At 49.4% G+C, this 14,426-nt stretch overlaps 4 protein-coding genes across 4 annotated transcripts; 3 read left to right on the top strand and 1 right to left on the bottom strand.

The window, feature by feature from the left end:
* Nucleotides 1-1,447: 1,447 nt before the first annotated feature.
* Nucleotides 1,448-4,906, top strand: N7533_000701 (uncharacterized protein; the record flags this gene model as incomplete). Its single annotated transcript, XM_057097351.1, has 2 exons — nucleotides 1,448-1,481; nucleotides 2,439-4,906. The coding sequence occupies 2 exons, from the start codon at nucleotides 1,448-1,450 to the stop codon at nucleotides 4,904-4,906; spliced, it is 2,502 nt and encodes an 833-aa protein (XP_056965844.1).
* Nucleotides 4,907-8,303: 3,397 nt separating this feature from the next.
* N7533_000700 (uncharacterized protein) lies at nucleotides 8,304-8,654 on the top strand (the record flags this gene model as incomplete). The annotated part of the gene is made up of 2 exons (XM_057097350.1): nucleotides 8,304-8,447; nucleotides 8,613-8,654. The coding sequence occupies 2 exons, from the start codon at nucleotides 8,304-8,306 to the stop codon at nucleotides 8,652-8,654; spliced, it is 186 nt and encodes a 61-aa protein (XP_056965843.1).
* A 1,429-nt stretch (nucleotides 8,655-10,083) lies between these two features.
* Nucleotides 10,084-11,522, top strand: N7533_000699 (uncharacterized protein; the record flags this gene model as incomplete). The annotated part of the gene is made up of 2 exons (XM_057097349.1): nucleotides 10,084-11,400; nucleotides 11,466-11,522. 2 exons carry the CDS (start codon nucleotides 10,084-10,086, stop codon nucleotides 11,520-11,522), a joined length of 1,374 nt encoding a protein of 457 aa, XP_056965842.1.
* A 303-nt stretch (nucleotides 11,523-11,825) lies between these two features.
* On the bottom strand, nucleotides 11,826-13,960 carry N7533_000698 (potassium channel family protein; the record flags this gene model as incomplete). Its single annotated transcript, XM_057097348.1, has 2 exons — nucleotides 11,826-13,727; nucleotides 13,784-13,960. 2 exons carry the CDS (start codon nucleotides 13,958-13,960, stop codon nucleotides 11,826-11,828), a joined length of 2,079 nt encoding a protein of 692 aa, XP_056965841.1.
* Nucleotides 13,961-14,426: the final 466 nt, after the last annotated feature.

The raw sequence follows: 14,426 nt of genomic DNA, 5'->3' as shown, positions 1-14,426 counted from the left end.
AATGATGTGCAGGAAGTACCAGTGCAACTCCTGCAAATTATAATGCAACCAAGGGTTGACCCTCGCAGACAATACTAGTAGTAGTACGGAGTAGACAGACCCTTTCTAGGGAATATCCCAGGCAACGCAGCATCACCATCATCATACTACTAGTAGCAATTACGTAGAGCAATCCAGCGCCGATCGATACTCAGGTGGCAGGTCTCGACTACTCCAGATCAATGGATCTTTTATTTTATTTTTTTACCTATATGAAGATCCGCAGCGCATCGATAATACCAAGTGAGCAGATCACCCAGCCTACCGGGTCGGAAACCACAACCAAAAACCCGATCCCTCCTTAGCGTCGTGGGAAAGGAAAGGGAAAAGGGGGGGGGCCTCTGCGCTGCGAATACTAAATGAGTGAAACAATCGTGGGGATACATACGAAACATCATCACAGACAGGGGAGCTAAAAACGAACCTATCGGAAGAGACCAAAATCGCGGGAAAGACAGCAGTTCCCAGTTTTGACCCCCGCGGGACGGTAGCGCTGAACATCCGCGATCTCAGACAGATCTTGTTCCCTTCCCCTGGAAGGGGGAGCTAGCTAGTCACTGCTGCTACTTACTGTTGGTGATGCAGTTGGGTGCTGCAGACTGCAAGGCATGCTTGAAACCTACCTGAATATTGGGTCTTCGGTCCCTCTTCTCGATCGCCGGGTTTCGTGGAGATGCATCCGTGATGCAACCGGAAGAGCACTTCCACCCGAGCTTAATGGGATATTTTCCGAAGTTGCCAATCCCATTTGTCTGGGTCCTTGCAGGGGTTGCCGTGGGAGGAGGGTCTAGAACGGTTGTTCTGTCTGAGATGACGGACTCGAGGAGGGAGGGTTGGAGGGCTAGACTTGAAGTAGGGAGGATATTGTTGTAGATGATTGTGATCGCCCTTGAGGGATTTTCTTTTCGATGCATTAATTACAAAGAATGCATTGATTTGCATTATTTGTTTTGATCAAAGTTGGAAGGTTGTTGTTCTTGTTGAAGGTTGGTGCAGTTCGAGTACGAAATAAAGAAGTAGAGTTCGAGCTCCGGATAGATACATCCATATATTTGAGCTGTAGAATGACACCGTGGTGGATGGAATTAGTTTCCGTTTTTCGCTTGATTTATTTGGTTTATTTAATTTACCTAGCTACTAGTTAGTGACCATCTCCCTAGTGTTTGGTTCTTGTGGGGAAGTTCGTGCGATGAGCCCGCCCGAACCGTTGGAACTACTGGGACAGAAACCAGGTGAGCTATGGTTCAGGGGATGAGTTACAGTATTACGATGTACTGTGTTAGGTACGGAGTACCACTAGTTATTTAACTAGTTACCTAGGTAGCTAGTTAGTTAATTAATATGTAGTACTCTGTAGAGTAAGCCCGATATACTAAAGTCGATGCCCGACATCCCGTGCCAGCGCATCATGTACAATACGTGCATTGACACTGGCATAGTTAGTGGTACCGAGTAGCCATTGTCGTTATAACTAGTTCAGTTAACTAGGTACTCCGTAGTTATAGCGAGTATTCTATACACTTGTACGGGTGGTACCTTGGTTGTATTGTTGGCCTCGCCCAACCGTGGCTTAGACTGGGGACAATTCCAATGCCAATGACAGAGCAGCACAGACTGGATTTCGATGATCTGGTTCGATCTTGCCTTGATCTTGCCTCAACACTGCCCTGCCTTGCCTGGTCATGAATTGTTCCCCTCGAGTTTCTTCCGATCGTCCGTTGTGCTTGTGCGACCGAACCTTGAGACCTGCGGGGTTGCAGGCAATTATTGAAACTGTGCTTCATGGGAGCGCATGAGCATAGTATTAGAGTATTAGCAGGTATTGGCAGGTATTATCAGGCATTGGCAGGCCTTAGCAGGGCATTAGCAAAGCTGAAGCAGTGCTCAAGTGTTGGGAGACTCGGTGCGAGTAGAGTCTGTGTGCCTACGAATGTCGGACATTTCCCCGGCATTCTCCCGCTTCCATTCCACATCACTTTGAATGTCCCTGTCTGTCAGCCTGTGTCAGTCTATTCTGCTTCACTCTCAGCTCTGCTTCACTCGTGGTTGTGAACTGTGGTTGTCTTCCGTTGAATGGTGCGCTGCAGGCGCGAACGAACGAACACGAACGTCCCCCCCAGCCATCTCAATTAACCAGCCACCCAACCTCACCTTTTCCTTCACTCCGGGGCACTCCCCCAGTTCGCTCCTTTTCCTCCTCTCCATCCTCGGAATTTCATCTCCATTATTTCTGGGTCTTCAAGACCCTATTTGATCCACTGCGACTATTCGCGATCGCAATCGCAATTGCAATACCCCGGAGTTCGACTTTAGCTTCAACTTCACACCTTCCACTCTAGCTTCAACACCTCTCGCATTGTCGCTCAATTCCCCCTATTATACCAGACCCTCGCCAGAAGTGTATCGCCACTCTCGCAGACCGTCTTACGAAGTCTACGACCTTAACGAATCCTCCACATTTACGACCCCGGCTCCCCAGCATCATAATCAACCTCATCCGCTACAACCCCAGCAGCCAACAGCTCCTCGTCCTGCTTCCACCCATTCGGCTGAATCCCGCCCAACTTCAGCCTCCGGTGGCCCTCGCTATTTACGCCGAGCTCGTCGCACCCCCGAGCCTCGTCAATTGTCTCATCGCCGAGCCGTCTCTCTTGACACTTCAACAAGACAGTCCAGAGAGCAGCAACATCACCAGCACCAGCAACAACCGGCCCAACCCCAGCCGGCGCATTCAATCCCAGTATCCGTCCAACCAACGCCAGATAGTGGAATCGCTGCATTACGTCCTGCCCTCTCGGAAGCTCATACAGACGAGAACGGATCCACCGTCGACGATCCCTATCAACTTCTCGATAGCTCATATTGGCCCTGGAGAACTACTACTGTCTCGTCACGCACCGCCTCGGCAATCCTCTACGCCCTTGAGGACGCCATCCGTCGACCTTTTACCTTCACAACCGATTGGGACGAAGTGAATGCTTCTATGTCAGATATGGTAGGCGTTGCTGGTCCCGCTGGTCCGGCCGGGCCTGTAGGCAATGGCCGCGCTCAAAATGGTGCCTCTCGTCCACCCCAGCCCCCTGCACCGATCTCAACACATCCTCCGAGCGGTGTTCGTACTCCGACGGATATCATGAGACAACGTCGAGATCGCGAGGCACGCCGCAAGGCCGAACAGGAGGCACTCGAGAAAGAGCAGGTGAATATGGAAAGACAGAAATTGCAGCAAGAACAGGCGCAAGCGCAAGCTCAAGCTCAACATTACGCTGCTGGGGCTGCCGCAGATGCTCCATCACAACGCCGAACACAACCTCCTCGCGCCCCTAGGGGAGCTCAGCCTCCACCCGAAGCAGCTTCTGGGCCGAGCTTCCGTCCAGGCGCTGCTGCGACATCAGGCACTGTTGGTCCAGGATATCCAGTACCTCCGGTTACAGCCGATGTTCCTACTCAAGCCCGACCGGGCCCTTCCTCGAGCCAACAGCAATTCGCCCCAGCTCCACAACATGCTCGCTCACAGAGTGCAGCAGCGGGGACTGGCGGACAAACAGGGACTGGTGGGCTCTCTAGGCCTGGCCAAACTCCAGCTAGTCAATCCGGGGCCCCGCAAAGTCTCCAGCAGCCCAAGCGCGCCGGCTTCCCTCATGCCTTTGAACGATGGGAAACATTATCATCGCACTGGGAAGGCCTCACCAGCTACTGGATCCGCAAGCTCGAGCAGCACAATGATGACTTAGAAAAGGATCCTCTCAGCCAGCAACTCGCCCGACAGATCACCGACCTGTCCGCCGCAGGCGCCAACCTCTTCCATGCTGTCGTCGAACTCCAGCGCCTACGTGCATCCTCGGAACGCAAATTCCAAAGATGGTTCTTCGACACTCGCTCTGAACAAGAGCGTGCCAAGGAGCAGGTGGCCGACCTGGAACGCCAACTCAAAACCGAGCGAGAAGGCCGGGCTGACGCATTCGCGGCCGCACAAACCGCAGAGCAAGACAAATCTCGATCCGAGGAGCTCCTCCGAGAAATGCGCCGCGAGCTCCAAATCTCCCGGGAAGAAGCCCGCCGCGCCTGGGAGGAACTTGGCCGACGTGAGCAAGAAGAGCGAGAACGAACCACCTCCCTCCGCAATGGCGAACCAACCCTAGTCGGCGGCGTCCAGGTCGTCCCCATGGTGCAAGGTCTTCCAAGCCGGCACACGACGAGACCTACCACCCGCGATGACCCATACACCACCGGTCCCCCAGCCAGCGAATACCAAAGCAAACCCGGCGACCCCAGCGCAAGCCACCAGTACTACGACGAAGGCCCAGGGCCAATGTCACCAACAGGTTCAGACCCCTTTATCGAACCAGTCAAGACAGATCCACCCTCTAGCAAACCTCTCTACGCAGAACAAGGCTACAAGCATGATCCCACCAGCGCCGCATACCACGGTGCCGGCGCAGCCCCAAGCTCTGAGCCAGATGACCGCTCCTACGTCGGAAGCAGCGAAGCCGGAGACGAGGACTACGCGCATTACCCACAGCCACACGGGGCAATGGCATTCCCACCTCCAGCCCCGCTGTCCGAGGGCAGCGACGACTACGATGATGGCGGCCACTATACTACCGACGCCCCGTACTCGAGTGCGCCTGCCGATGCATCAACTCAAGCGCCTTACCCGCCCACCACCGCGGATTATAGCGGTTCAGGCTGGGGCGTCGGTACCGGTTGGGAAGCTGTTACGCCCCGACACCGTCATCCGACTCGTTTGAGTGATGTACTTGAAGAGGACGAACCTAGTCGGACTAGTCCTAGCCGTGCCAGTCAGGCCAGTCGTGCGAGTCGTAGCCAGGCGGGTCGAAGTCAGGCCGGGCGCAGCATGCAGTGATTTGCATGTCGGTATGGTTTGACCATGTCTTGAGCTGGGTTGACTTGAGTTAATTTCCGTGCTGTGTTGTGCTGGATTAATCTAAGACACGAGATCTAGAGCAATTTGCATCCGGTCTTGTTGGTGGTGGTTGTGCTCACGGGCTTATTTACTTCCTTCGCGTTCTTGGGGGGTTTTACCGGTTTTCTTTCCGTTCTCGTTCTTGGAACCATTGAATTTGAATTTGAATCCGCATCGAGGGGCTGCACTGCGCTGCGTACATAGAAAAATGGGGGATGTTGTGTTGTTCACGTTGCTTTTCGCATCTGGCATGAGCGTCGCGTATCATCTCATCTCATCTTGTCTCGTCTCATCTCATATCTGGTCGTTATCTTTTTTGACTTCGTCTACCCTATCCCCATTCTGTTTCTTTTTTCAACCTTTTTTCTTCTTTTCTTTGGCGCTTGTTCTATTTCCCCCTCCTTCTCTTTTCTTTGCGTCTTGCTTGTTATTTAGTTTTCAGTGATGATAATACATAATTGCTGGCTTTTTCCAAAATGCATGCCCATGTCCTAAGGTTACTATCCTAGTTGAATCGGGAGAATTTCATTGAGTTATTGAATCACCTGTATACGAAGATTTATTTGCCGGGGGGTACTAGGTGATATTTGCTGATGAAGAAGATCCTACGGAAATTCCAGCAGGCCTAACCCATACTTAGGCCATTCATAACGCCCCCCTGAATGGGTAATTCAAGATCTCAGGATAGTAGCTGTGTGGCAGTATTATCTTTTTACTTCGCTCGGTAAATTAATTAAGTAGACTTGATTGAATCTAATGGGGAAAAAAAGAGAGAGAGAAAGCGTGGAGGAAATGAGGAGTGGAGCAAAATACTGAGTACCCGAAGCAAAAAGAAAATGCAAAAAAAGAAATCTCCCAATAGGGGAATCGAACCCCTGGCTGCCGTGTGAAAGACGGCGATGCTGATGGAACTGTTAGAACTGATTCGAATTGAATGTTTGATTCAAGGTGACTTACTTAACCACTACACCAATTGGGATGTTGGATGGAATAGTAGGCAAAGACACATACTATATTCCCAATACCTTTAAGTCAGATACCTACCCCGCTCATTTTGGACCCCATGTCAGCTCACTCAATGTCAGATCATTAATATTAAATAAATATAACTGAACATATTATTTAATATAAATACACTATTTTTACAGACACCTGGGCATAAATACCAGTGCTTTGAACCATATCCACTTCAATTATACGATCATCCGTAATCACCTTGACTTCATCAACGACAGCCTACCTGCTATATATATACCCACAACAACCAGACCTAACCTAAACCAAAAAGCACGCCCAAAAAATAACTTGAATTTCAAAAGTCCAAACTCATGACTGGCCCAGTCTGAAATCAGACTTCATCCTACCAAATCAATTATTCCTCAAAGAAACCATCCTCGAAAAAGGCCAGAACATCGTCTACAAATCTCTCGGACCCATCGAGGCCATCGGAGACCCCATCAGCACACCAGGATGGCTCCTAACAAGCGTCAAATTCCACTACTAGTAAAATTCCAATATGCAGATTTCGTCCTGCAATTAAAAATGACGTCGGCGGGCAGTCTCGTCGGATTTCACTTTACAGGTCTTGAAAATGTGTGGAAGCCACCAAGCTACGCACCAGCCTCAGGGCCCCTAGAATCTGACCAAGTCCTCGGAACAGGGCGATACAAAATCGGCGCAACACTCTGCCTACCGCAAACCGCAAACACACTGGCACCTAGACCCGCCCCCTCGCAATCGAAATCGAAACCCAAGTTCCCATGTGCAGTAATTCCTCGCCGGCTCCGGCCCATGCGACCGCGACTCAACAATCGCCTCAACAAAACCCTTCAAAGACCTCGCCCTCGGTCTCGCAAACCAAAGCATCACATCACTAAGATTCGACAAAGTAACCCACACACACGGCAAAGCATCTCGGTGCAGAAAATACATAACACTAACAGACGAGTATATTTCGCAAGCCCTAGACGCAATAAAGCAAGCCCAGACCCATTCCCAACGTCGACCCGAATCAGATTTCTATCCTAGGACATAGTCTGGTGTGTGACTTTGGGTGAGAAGGGGAATTTTGGGGTTCGTTTTTATGAGGGGCTTAATCATCTTTTTGTTTTTGGGATGAGGGTTTCGACGCCGCTGGAGTATAGTGTGCAGGGAATGTTGATGGGCGGGTTGTGGTTTAGATTGCAGATTGGATATTGGATGCGTGTGGTGGTTAGATCTGGGTATTCGGTGGTACATATGTACATTGCCTAGGTAGATACTGGAAGTGTATGAAGTATTGGTATTTATTTCCTGCTAAATATGATTAGAAAGTCCGTTGATCGATGTAGTATGTAGTTAGAAACCAGACCCTTGATATGGCACGCGACTCTAGCCCGTCGCTTTTCAAAAAAGAAAAAAAGTCCGTATTTGCTTTTGATTTTTTAGAGATAATCTGCGACCGGGTCGCTAGAAAGCGAGACTACAGTTCAAGTTTGCTATGAGCCAGAATGCAAAAAGAAAAAAAAACTCGGATACCGGGAGTCGAACCCGGGCCAGCTCGGTGAAAGCGAGCGATCCTAAACCGCTAGACCATATCCGATTGGTTGAAATATTCGAAGATTTGATGTTATAAGACTGAAGTGAGACAAGACCACACTTGGAGTCGGGTCGGTTCCATTTCCCGTAGCCCGACAGCGTATATGCTTCATATCGCTTTCATTCCACCCGAGCCTCCGATATCAAATCGAGAAGTTGTGAACTTACAAATATTAATGGTGCCATGTGGGGTCATGTGGCGCTGGTTCCTCAATCTCTTGTTAATAAAGAGATAAATCCATTCTTGCTGCTCCAGAAACCCATAACTATTTTGATGTGTAAGAAATATGTTTTCCTTGTTGATATCTTTCATGATAGACACATAGATATATTTGATCCTTGTGGCTGTCTTTAAATAGAAAAAAAAAACGGAATTATCACACTTTTTCCTGTGGCTTAAATTCATCCGGCGAATAGCAACCTTAATTTATTCAATCATCACTTCAAAGTTACAAAAAGACACAGGAGAGAGCATGCCCTGCTGTCGGATGGAATGGAGCACGAGGTGCATTACACAGCCTTTTAAGCGGGTATGAAGACAAAATAGGGAGAATGAGAAGATAAAGAAAGAAGCATGGAAGGAGACAGGTAACGAAGAAAAGGAAGGGGGAAAATAATGAGGAAAGTGGTGGTACTAAGAAACATCTCGATTTGCGGAGTGAAATATTCTTACATTCACTTATGGGTTGTGGTTCTTCTTTTCCCACCCAGGCGTCCTTTCTCCCAGACTCTACCGCCGCGCTCCCCTACACTTGACAGAATGGAGACATTCAGCTTATTTGGTGATCTCAGGCTCGAGGACCCCACAGTTTGCTTGACAGAGGAGCGTCAGCTGGAGCTGGAAAGTCTCATGCCTCTGATTGAAGCGCTGGAATCCAGGACCGAAGATACGGCCAGACATTTGGTTCGCTAATCATCGAATTACTATTAGAATTCGTCTTTTGAAGGATGCAAAGAGGCCTTCAATGACCGTACGGGATAACAAGCATCTGAACTAAATTTGAACGTATCATTTCATCTCTCTAGAATTTCCAGTATTTTAATATATGCAGCAGAAAATCCATTATAGACATGGCTCCTGGGTTTGGCCAAAAGCCAGGCCCAGGTCTAAAAGCTACCCACGGTCTGTTAAAGATCAGGCTAAGAGCAGATTGGTTCCGTTGATGTCAGGAGTAAAGGTGATCAAATCAGAGAACTTGAAGGGAAAAAAAAGAACAAGATGAGGGCAAGGGGCTACTGACTATTGTTTATGTATGTGTCAACAGGCATTGTTATTTAGTCATGTGAAAATGATCTACTCCATCCTCCAATACCGTTGGCATCGTTACAACACTAAAATACCATAATGTATGATAAAGAGCGCCATGGGAGCCATTGGAAAGGGGTTGGCCCTTTAATCTGAGACAGTAGAGCACATTAACCCTGCCCCCTGCTAGCTCATAGCTTCCTGACTGTGATTCCGATATTGATCCGAGTCTAACCGAGAGTTACTATCACACTTAGCAGATACATGACTACGAATTAAAATTAATTCCATTTTCAACTTCAGCCTTGATTGGTCATACCATTCGGTCAATATAACACCGGGTGATGAGAATTTCTTGTACGGGACTTCTAGGTGTAAATTTGTGGGATACAGGTCGCTTCCTAGTGAATTCCTAAACACTCATTTGCAGCCTGTCCCAATATGGTTTAGCAAATACTAGCAGCGACCTTAATCGTGAGAGAAAAAAAGCTAAGAAAAGTTCTCCATAGTAGCACTCAAGAGAAGGCGTAAAAGGTAGAGAGGAATTGTTGAGATAGCCGACCGGGAAAATAAAGGCTAGTACTATTACGAATCTGCGAATGCATTTTTTGTACTCCGTGTAGGGCACTTACCCCAATCCACGTGTATTTATTTCCTGCGGTCGCGTGCCAAGTGCAAGGACGGAGCTAATAAGCTAAAGCCAAAGTCAGAACCTCAGCCGATTGGACGGATCAGCAGAGCCGCACTAGTATCGCCAGGCGATCGGCTCAAACAACTGCCTAGCGGCAGATATCTGAAGATCTTGAATAATAACCGTTGGTCAATTTTCAATCAAAGATAACCTTAGTGCAGGTACGGACCAGCTTAGGGTGTAAAAAGAGAAACGGGGTTCGGCACGCGGCAGTCAGACAATCGGCCCGAAATGGTGCGATGGGCGGCTTAACCAATAGGGGACAAGCAAGTGGGGCCGAATGGATTATGGTTAAGTAAAAGAAAGTCGAATGTCTGACTGTTTTAGGAAGGCGCCGAGAAGTTTTCGAACGGTTCCGTTTCGAGCTGAAGTTGCCCTGGATAGAAAACTCAATTTGGATTTCCATTTGGATTTTCCTTCTCGTTCTCGCCTGGCAGTTTTTCCTGTTGCCTCCACGCGTCACTTCTTATTAAGGTGTCTCTGTCTCCTCGCGCGCCTTCTCCATCTTTCTCCCCCATCCTCTCCGCCACTCTCCCCCCCCATCTCAGAGGTCACATACCACATAATACCCTTCGGTTTCTCCCCACAGCCTACCTCGATCCGATGACACAGAAGGCCAAGGAAGGTGGTGAGATCTTCTCATCACAGGATGGATATGCCAACGATGGGTTCGGCGATATGAGTGATCGTGAGAAGCAGATCTACCAGGGTGGCGTGCAGAAGTTCAACCAGCTGGGCTGGAAGCAGCTGACAATCGTCCTGATTGTCGAGGCTGTCGCCTTGGGAACTCTCTCGATCCCCTCTACATTTGCGACTTTGGGCATGGTCGCCGGTGTGATCTGCTGTGTCGGTATCGGTCTTATTGCCGTCTACACCAGTTACATCATCGGTCAGGTCAAGGTCAAATTTCCCCATATCTCGAACTATCCCGAGGCTGGACGACAAATGTTCGGCCGAATTGGCTATGAAGTTATCTACCTGATGCTGTGCCTGGAGCTGCTTCTGTCTGCAGGCTCTCACTGTCTGACTGGAACCATCGCCTTTGTCAACATCACCAACAGTGGAATCTGCACTCTGGTGTTTGGTGTCGTTTCCATGATCATCTTGCTTATTTTCGCCATCCCGCCCAGTTTCTCAGAGATGGCTATGCTCGGATACATCGACTTTGTGTCGATTATCATCGCCGTCGGAATCACTATTATCGGAACTGGTATCTCTGCGAACAATTCCGTCGGCCTTACTCATGTCGACTGGTCCGCCTGGCCTAAGGAGGACTTGACCTTTTCCGAGGCATTTATCGCTCTCTCCAACATCATCTTCGCCTACAGCTTTGCCCTCTGCCAGTTCTCCTTCATGGACGAGATGCACACCCCCACCGATTTCCCCAAGTCCATCTGGTCTCTCGGTCTCATGGAGATCTTCATCTATACCGTCACCGGAGCTCTGGTCTACGCTTTCGTCGGCCAGGATGTCCAGAGCCCTGCCCTCCTCTCCGCCGGCCCTCTCCTCAGCCGTATCGCATTCGGTATCGCCTTGCCGGTTATCTTCATCAGTGGATCGATCAACACCGTCGTTCTGGGCCGTCTGATCCACGGCCGTATCTTCAAGAACTCCAACATCCGCTTCATCAACACCAAGATGGGCTGGATCACCTGGCTGGTCGTTGTGTCCGTTCTGACCGTTCTGGAATTCGTCGTCGCGGAGGTCATCCCCTTCTTCGACGATCTTCTCTCGGTTATTTCGTCGCTCTTCGTCTCCGGATTTACTTTTTACTTCCCCGCGATAATGTGGTTTATGTTTATCCGACAGGGCAGCTGGTCTGACCCGAAGAACATCGCTTTCGCTGTGCTCAATACTCTCATCTTTGCTGTCGGCTTGATTGTCCTCGTTGGCGGTACTTACTCTAGTGTTGTTGATATCGTGAGTTTTCCCGAAATCCCTACGACTTATCTCTCTGCTGCAAATACTGACTATGTATCGAACAGATCAACTCTTACGCTGATGGTACCGTTGGAGGTGTCTTCTCTTGCAAGTCTACTTAGAAAACCATGCAGCGCATGGAAAATGTATAGATACGATAGATCTCTTTCTGAATATATTACATGAGATGCAAACAATGCCTTGCACACTGTGTTTCTTTGTATATCCCCAGGCCAAAGCAGAGAATCATTGCTACGGATTCAAATGAGCCCAAAAAGTGTGGGGTTTTGGTTGCAGATATTCGACTTGAAGCATGACTGGTATCGCCACTGGGAAGAAAAGTAGTATCGTTTGAAGGAAATAAATGACCTTGCATTGGTCAAAGATGACGCCAAGTTCCTAATTCCTAATTAATGCACACTGTCCTAGGAACTGCCAGTAGGAGAATCAATCATCTTCACTTCAACCTCACTTTCATTCGGTGAATGAAAGGCCCGACTAGCAGTTTTTAACTCTCGCTCCAAAGCATCCGTCAACGCATTCAGTAACCACTGAACCTCACTCTTCTCCCCAACCAACGGATTTTTGTTATCAATCCAGCTCCACCCCTGAGTCTTCTGCGCCGGGTCTTCATCCCTCTGCCTCTCGCTCAGCGCATCCGGGCTAACAGCAGCGGGCTTATGTCTCTCCCCCGAAATAAGAGAAAGATAATACTCCCACTCAATATAATCGAACTCCTTGTTCACATTGCTGCGCGCATATTCCAGCATGGTGCGGATTTCTCGAAAGAGGAGGTAATGATAGTGGTGCACGTTTTCGGCCGCGACATCGCCGCGCGCTCGGGCGAATTCTTCCCTTTTATGCTCTTCTGCTTCGAGGGCGGCTCGTTTGGCGCAATGTGGTGGCGTTGGCATGGGGTTTCTTTCCCTTTCTCCGTTCGGCGTTGCCGATTCGCTGAAAATCTCCTGTGCGTTGTCGTGCTCGCCGGTGATTTCTTGTAACCATCTCTCTCGCCGCTCGCGCCATGAGACGTGTAGTACGTCACGGATGCGCTCGAGGAAGGGCGCGTCGCCGGGTAAGATGGTTATTTCGCCGAGGAAGATGGTTAGATCGCGGATGGAGCAGATGAGTGTGTCGCCGATGTTGGATATGAGGATGGTTATTGTCGGTACGGCGAGGAGGGACCAGAAGACGAAGAATGCTTTGCCTAGACTGCTGATTGGGTAGATATCGCCGTATCCGATTGTTAAGAGGGTTGTGTAGGCGAAGTAGAGCGACTGGAAATACGTCCAGTCACGCTTGTCTTCGGAGCGCCAGAAAACAACGGCGCCTATTAACCAGAGCGCCATCCACACCACCATCGAGATGAGAAGGGATACCCACTTATACTGGACGGTGGATACCTGGCGTATGCGACGCATAGTGATGAACTCTAGTTTCTGTCGTTCACGCTCGCTGATATCGGTGTTTTCGTCATTCGCGGCAGATAGATCTGGAAGGAAACCCTGCAAACGATTGCGACTGGAAGCAGCTTGCTTGACGAAAAGTCGGCGTGTATGCTCCATGAGAAGGTCGGCGATTTTTTGTCGGCCACGCTCGAGCATCAGAGTCCGGATGGACGAGACGATCAGACCCAGGATGAGAACTCCACCGATTGCGTATGGGAAGAGGAGACCACGACCAACATGCGTCGCGGGGGCATAATTCCCGACACCAATGGTGAGCAGGGTATAGTCGGCAAAATAGACGGCATCTAAGAATCTCCATCCTTCTACAGTAGCGTAGACCTCGGCACCTAGAAGCAGATACATGCAGAATATGATTGTTTGTAGCATGAGTGTCCGCTGGCTGTTGGTCAATTTGAATTCTCGTTCAAAGTGGCCTTTATAAGCCCCATATGCCGTCACACTGAGGAGGGACGAGATGATGAAGTATAAACCAGCGGCGAAGGCTCCATAGAAGTAGCTCTGTGCATAGATGCGTCCGTTGTTCTCCGAATTGTACATCAACACCCCGACAGGAATGAGAATGCCGATGAGGAGTGCTGATGAAATGTACCAACCAATGATTATGATCGGCTGGGCAACCTCGAAGCGAATCTTGCGGGCCATATTTAAAGACAGAAACAGGTTGGCTATGAGAGCAAAGGCCAAGGAAATTGCATTGATTGCGGTGACCCTGATATATGTTAGCCTTAGACACAAAACAAGCAGGGCGATGTGAGCATACCATTTCGGATCGGCAATCTCCTTACCCCCAAGTTCCATTCGCCATGGCTGTGACAGAGAGCACACGCTGAAAGCACTGGCCATGGGCCCAAATGTGCCCTGTAGAGTGTTAATATGGCCAAGAAGCAAACCGAGATTGACTGCCATCTGCTTACTGCTGCCAACGGATATGCAGTACTGGCCAACCACCACCGCGCTGCATGATGGACTTCTGCATCTGCACCACCCTGTTTCTCGTTGGAAGTGATACTCTTATCTGCTTGCCCATTTGAAGACTTGTCCAGCATATCAGCCTGATCGGCGATAGCATCATCGAGGCCGGGGTCGTTCATTGTCCCTGACGAAAGGTGGAACCTAGGAGCTTGGCAGGGGCATGGGGAGGCTCTCAAGATGGAGGCATTGTATCTAGAGAAGAGAAATCCCCGAAATGAGTGGGGAAATGCACGACTGCCCAGCTGCCAAGTGGAATTAGTGCGGCTTGTCAAAAATCAAGCTTTGAACAAAAAAAGGGAGGCCCGTCCGTCATTTTGGGGATGCCCGACGTCATATCACGTGCGGATATAAACTGGAACTTGAACCCGGGGAAACCTTGGAAAGGAACCTGAATGAATGGATAGAAAACAAAAAATAAGAGTAGATAAATACCCCCGGAGTAGAATTGGAATAAGTGAATGGAAATGTATATGTATTCAAGTTCAAGTGCCTAGTAAACAGGCCACTCAGGCGAATATCGATCAAGATCAGAATAGAAAAGAGTTAACGAACGGCAGCGCTCGTAGTGCTTTTGTTCCAGAAGAG

The sequence above is a fragment of the Penicillium manginii genome (assembly GCF_028828005.1).
Source record: "Penicillium manginii strain IBT 31320 chromosome Unknown utg000001l:1.0-3466041.0:1.0-3467806.0, whole genome shotgun sequence".
NCBI classification, from domain to species: domain Eukaryota; kingdom Fungi; phylum Ascomycota; class Eurotiomycetes; order Eurotiales; family Aspergillaceae; genus Penicillium; species Penicillium manginii.
The sequence above is the reverse complement of the archived record's forward strand: the minus strand, read 5'-3'. Positions and strand labels throughout refer to the sequence as shown.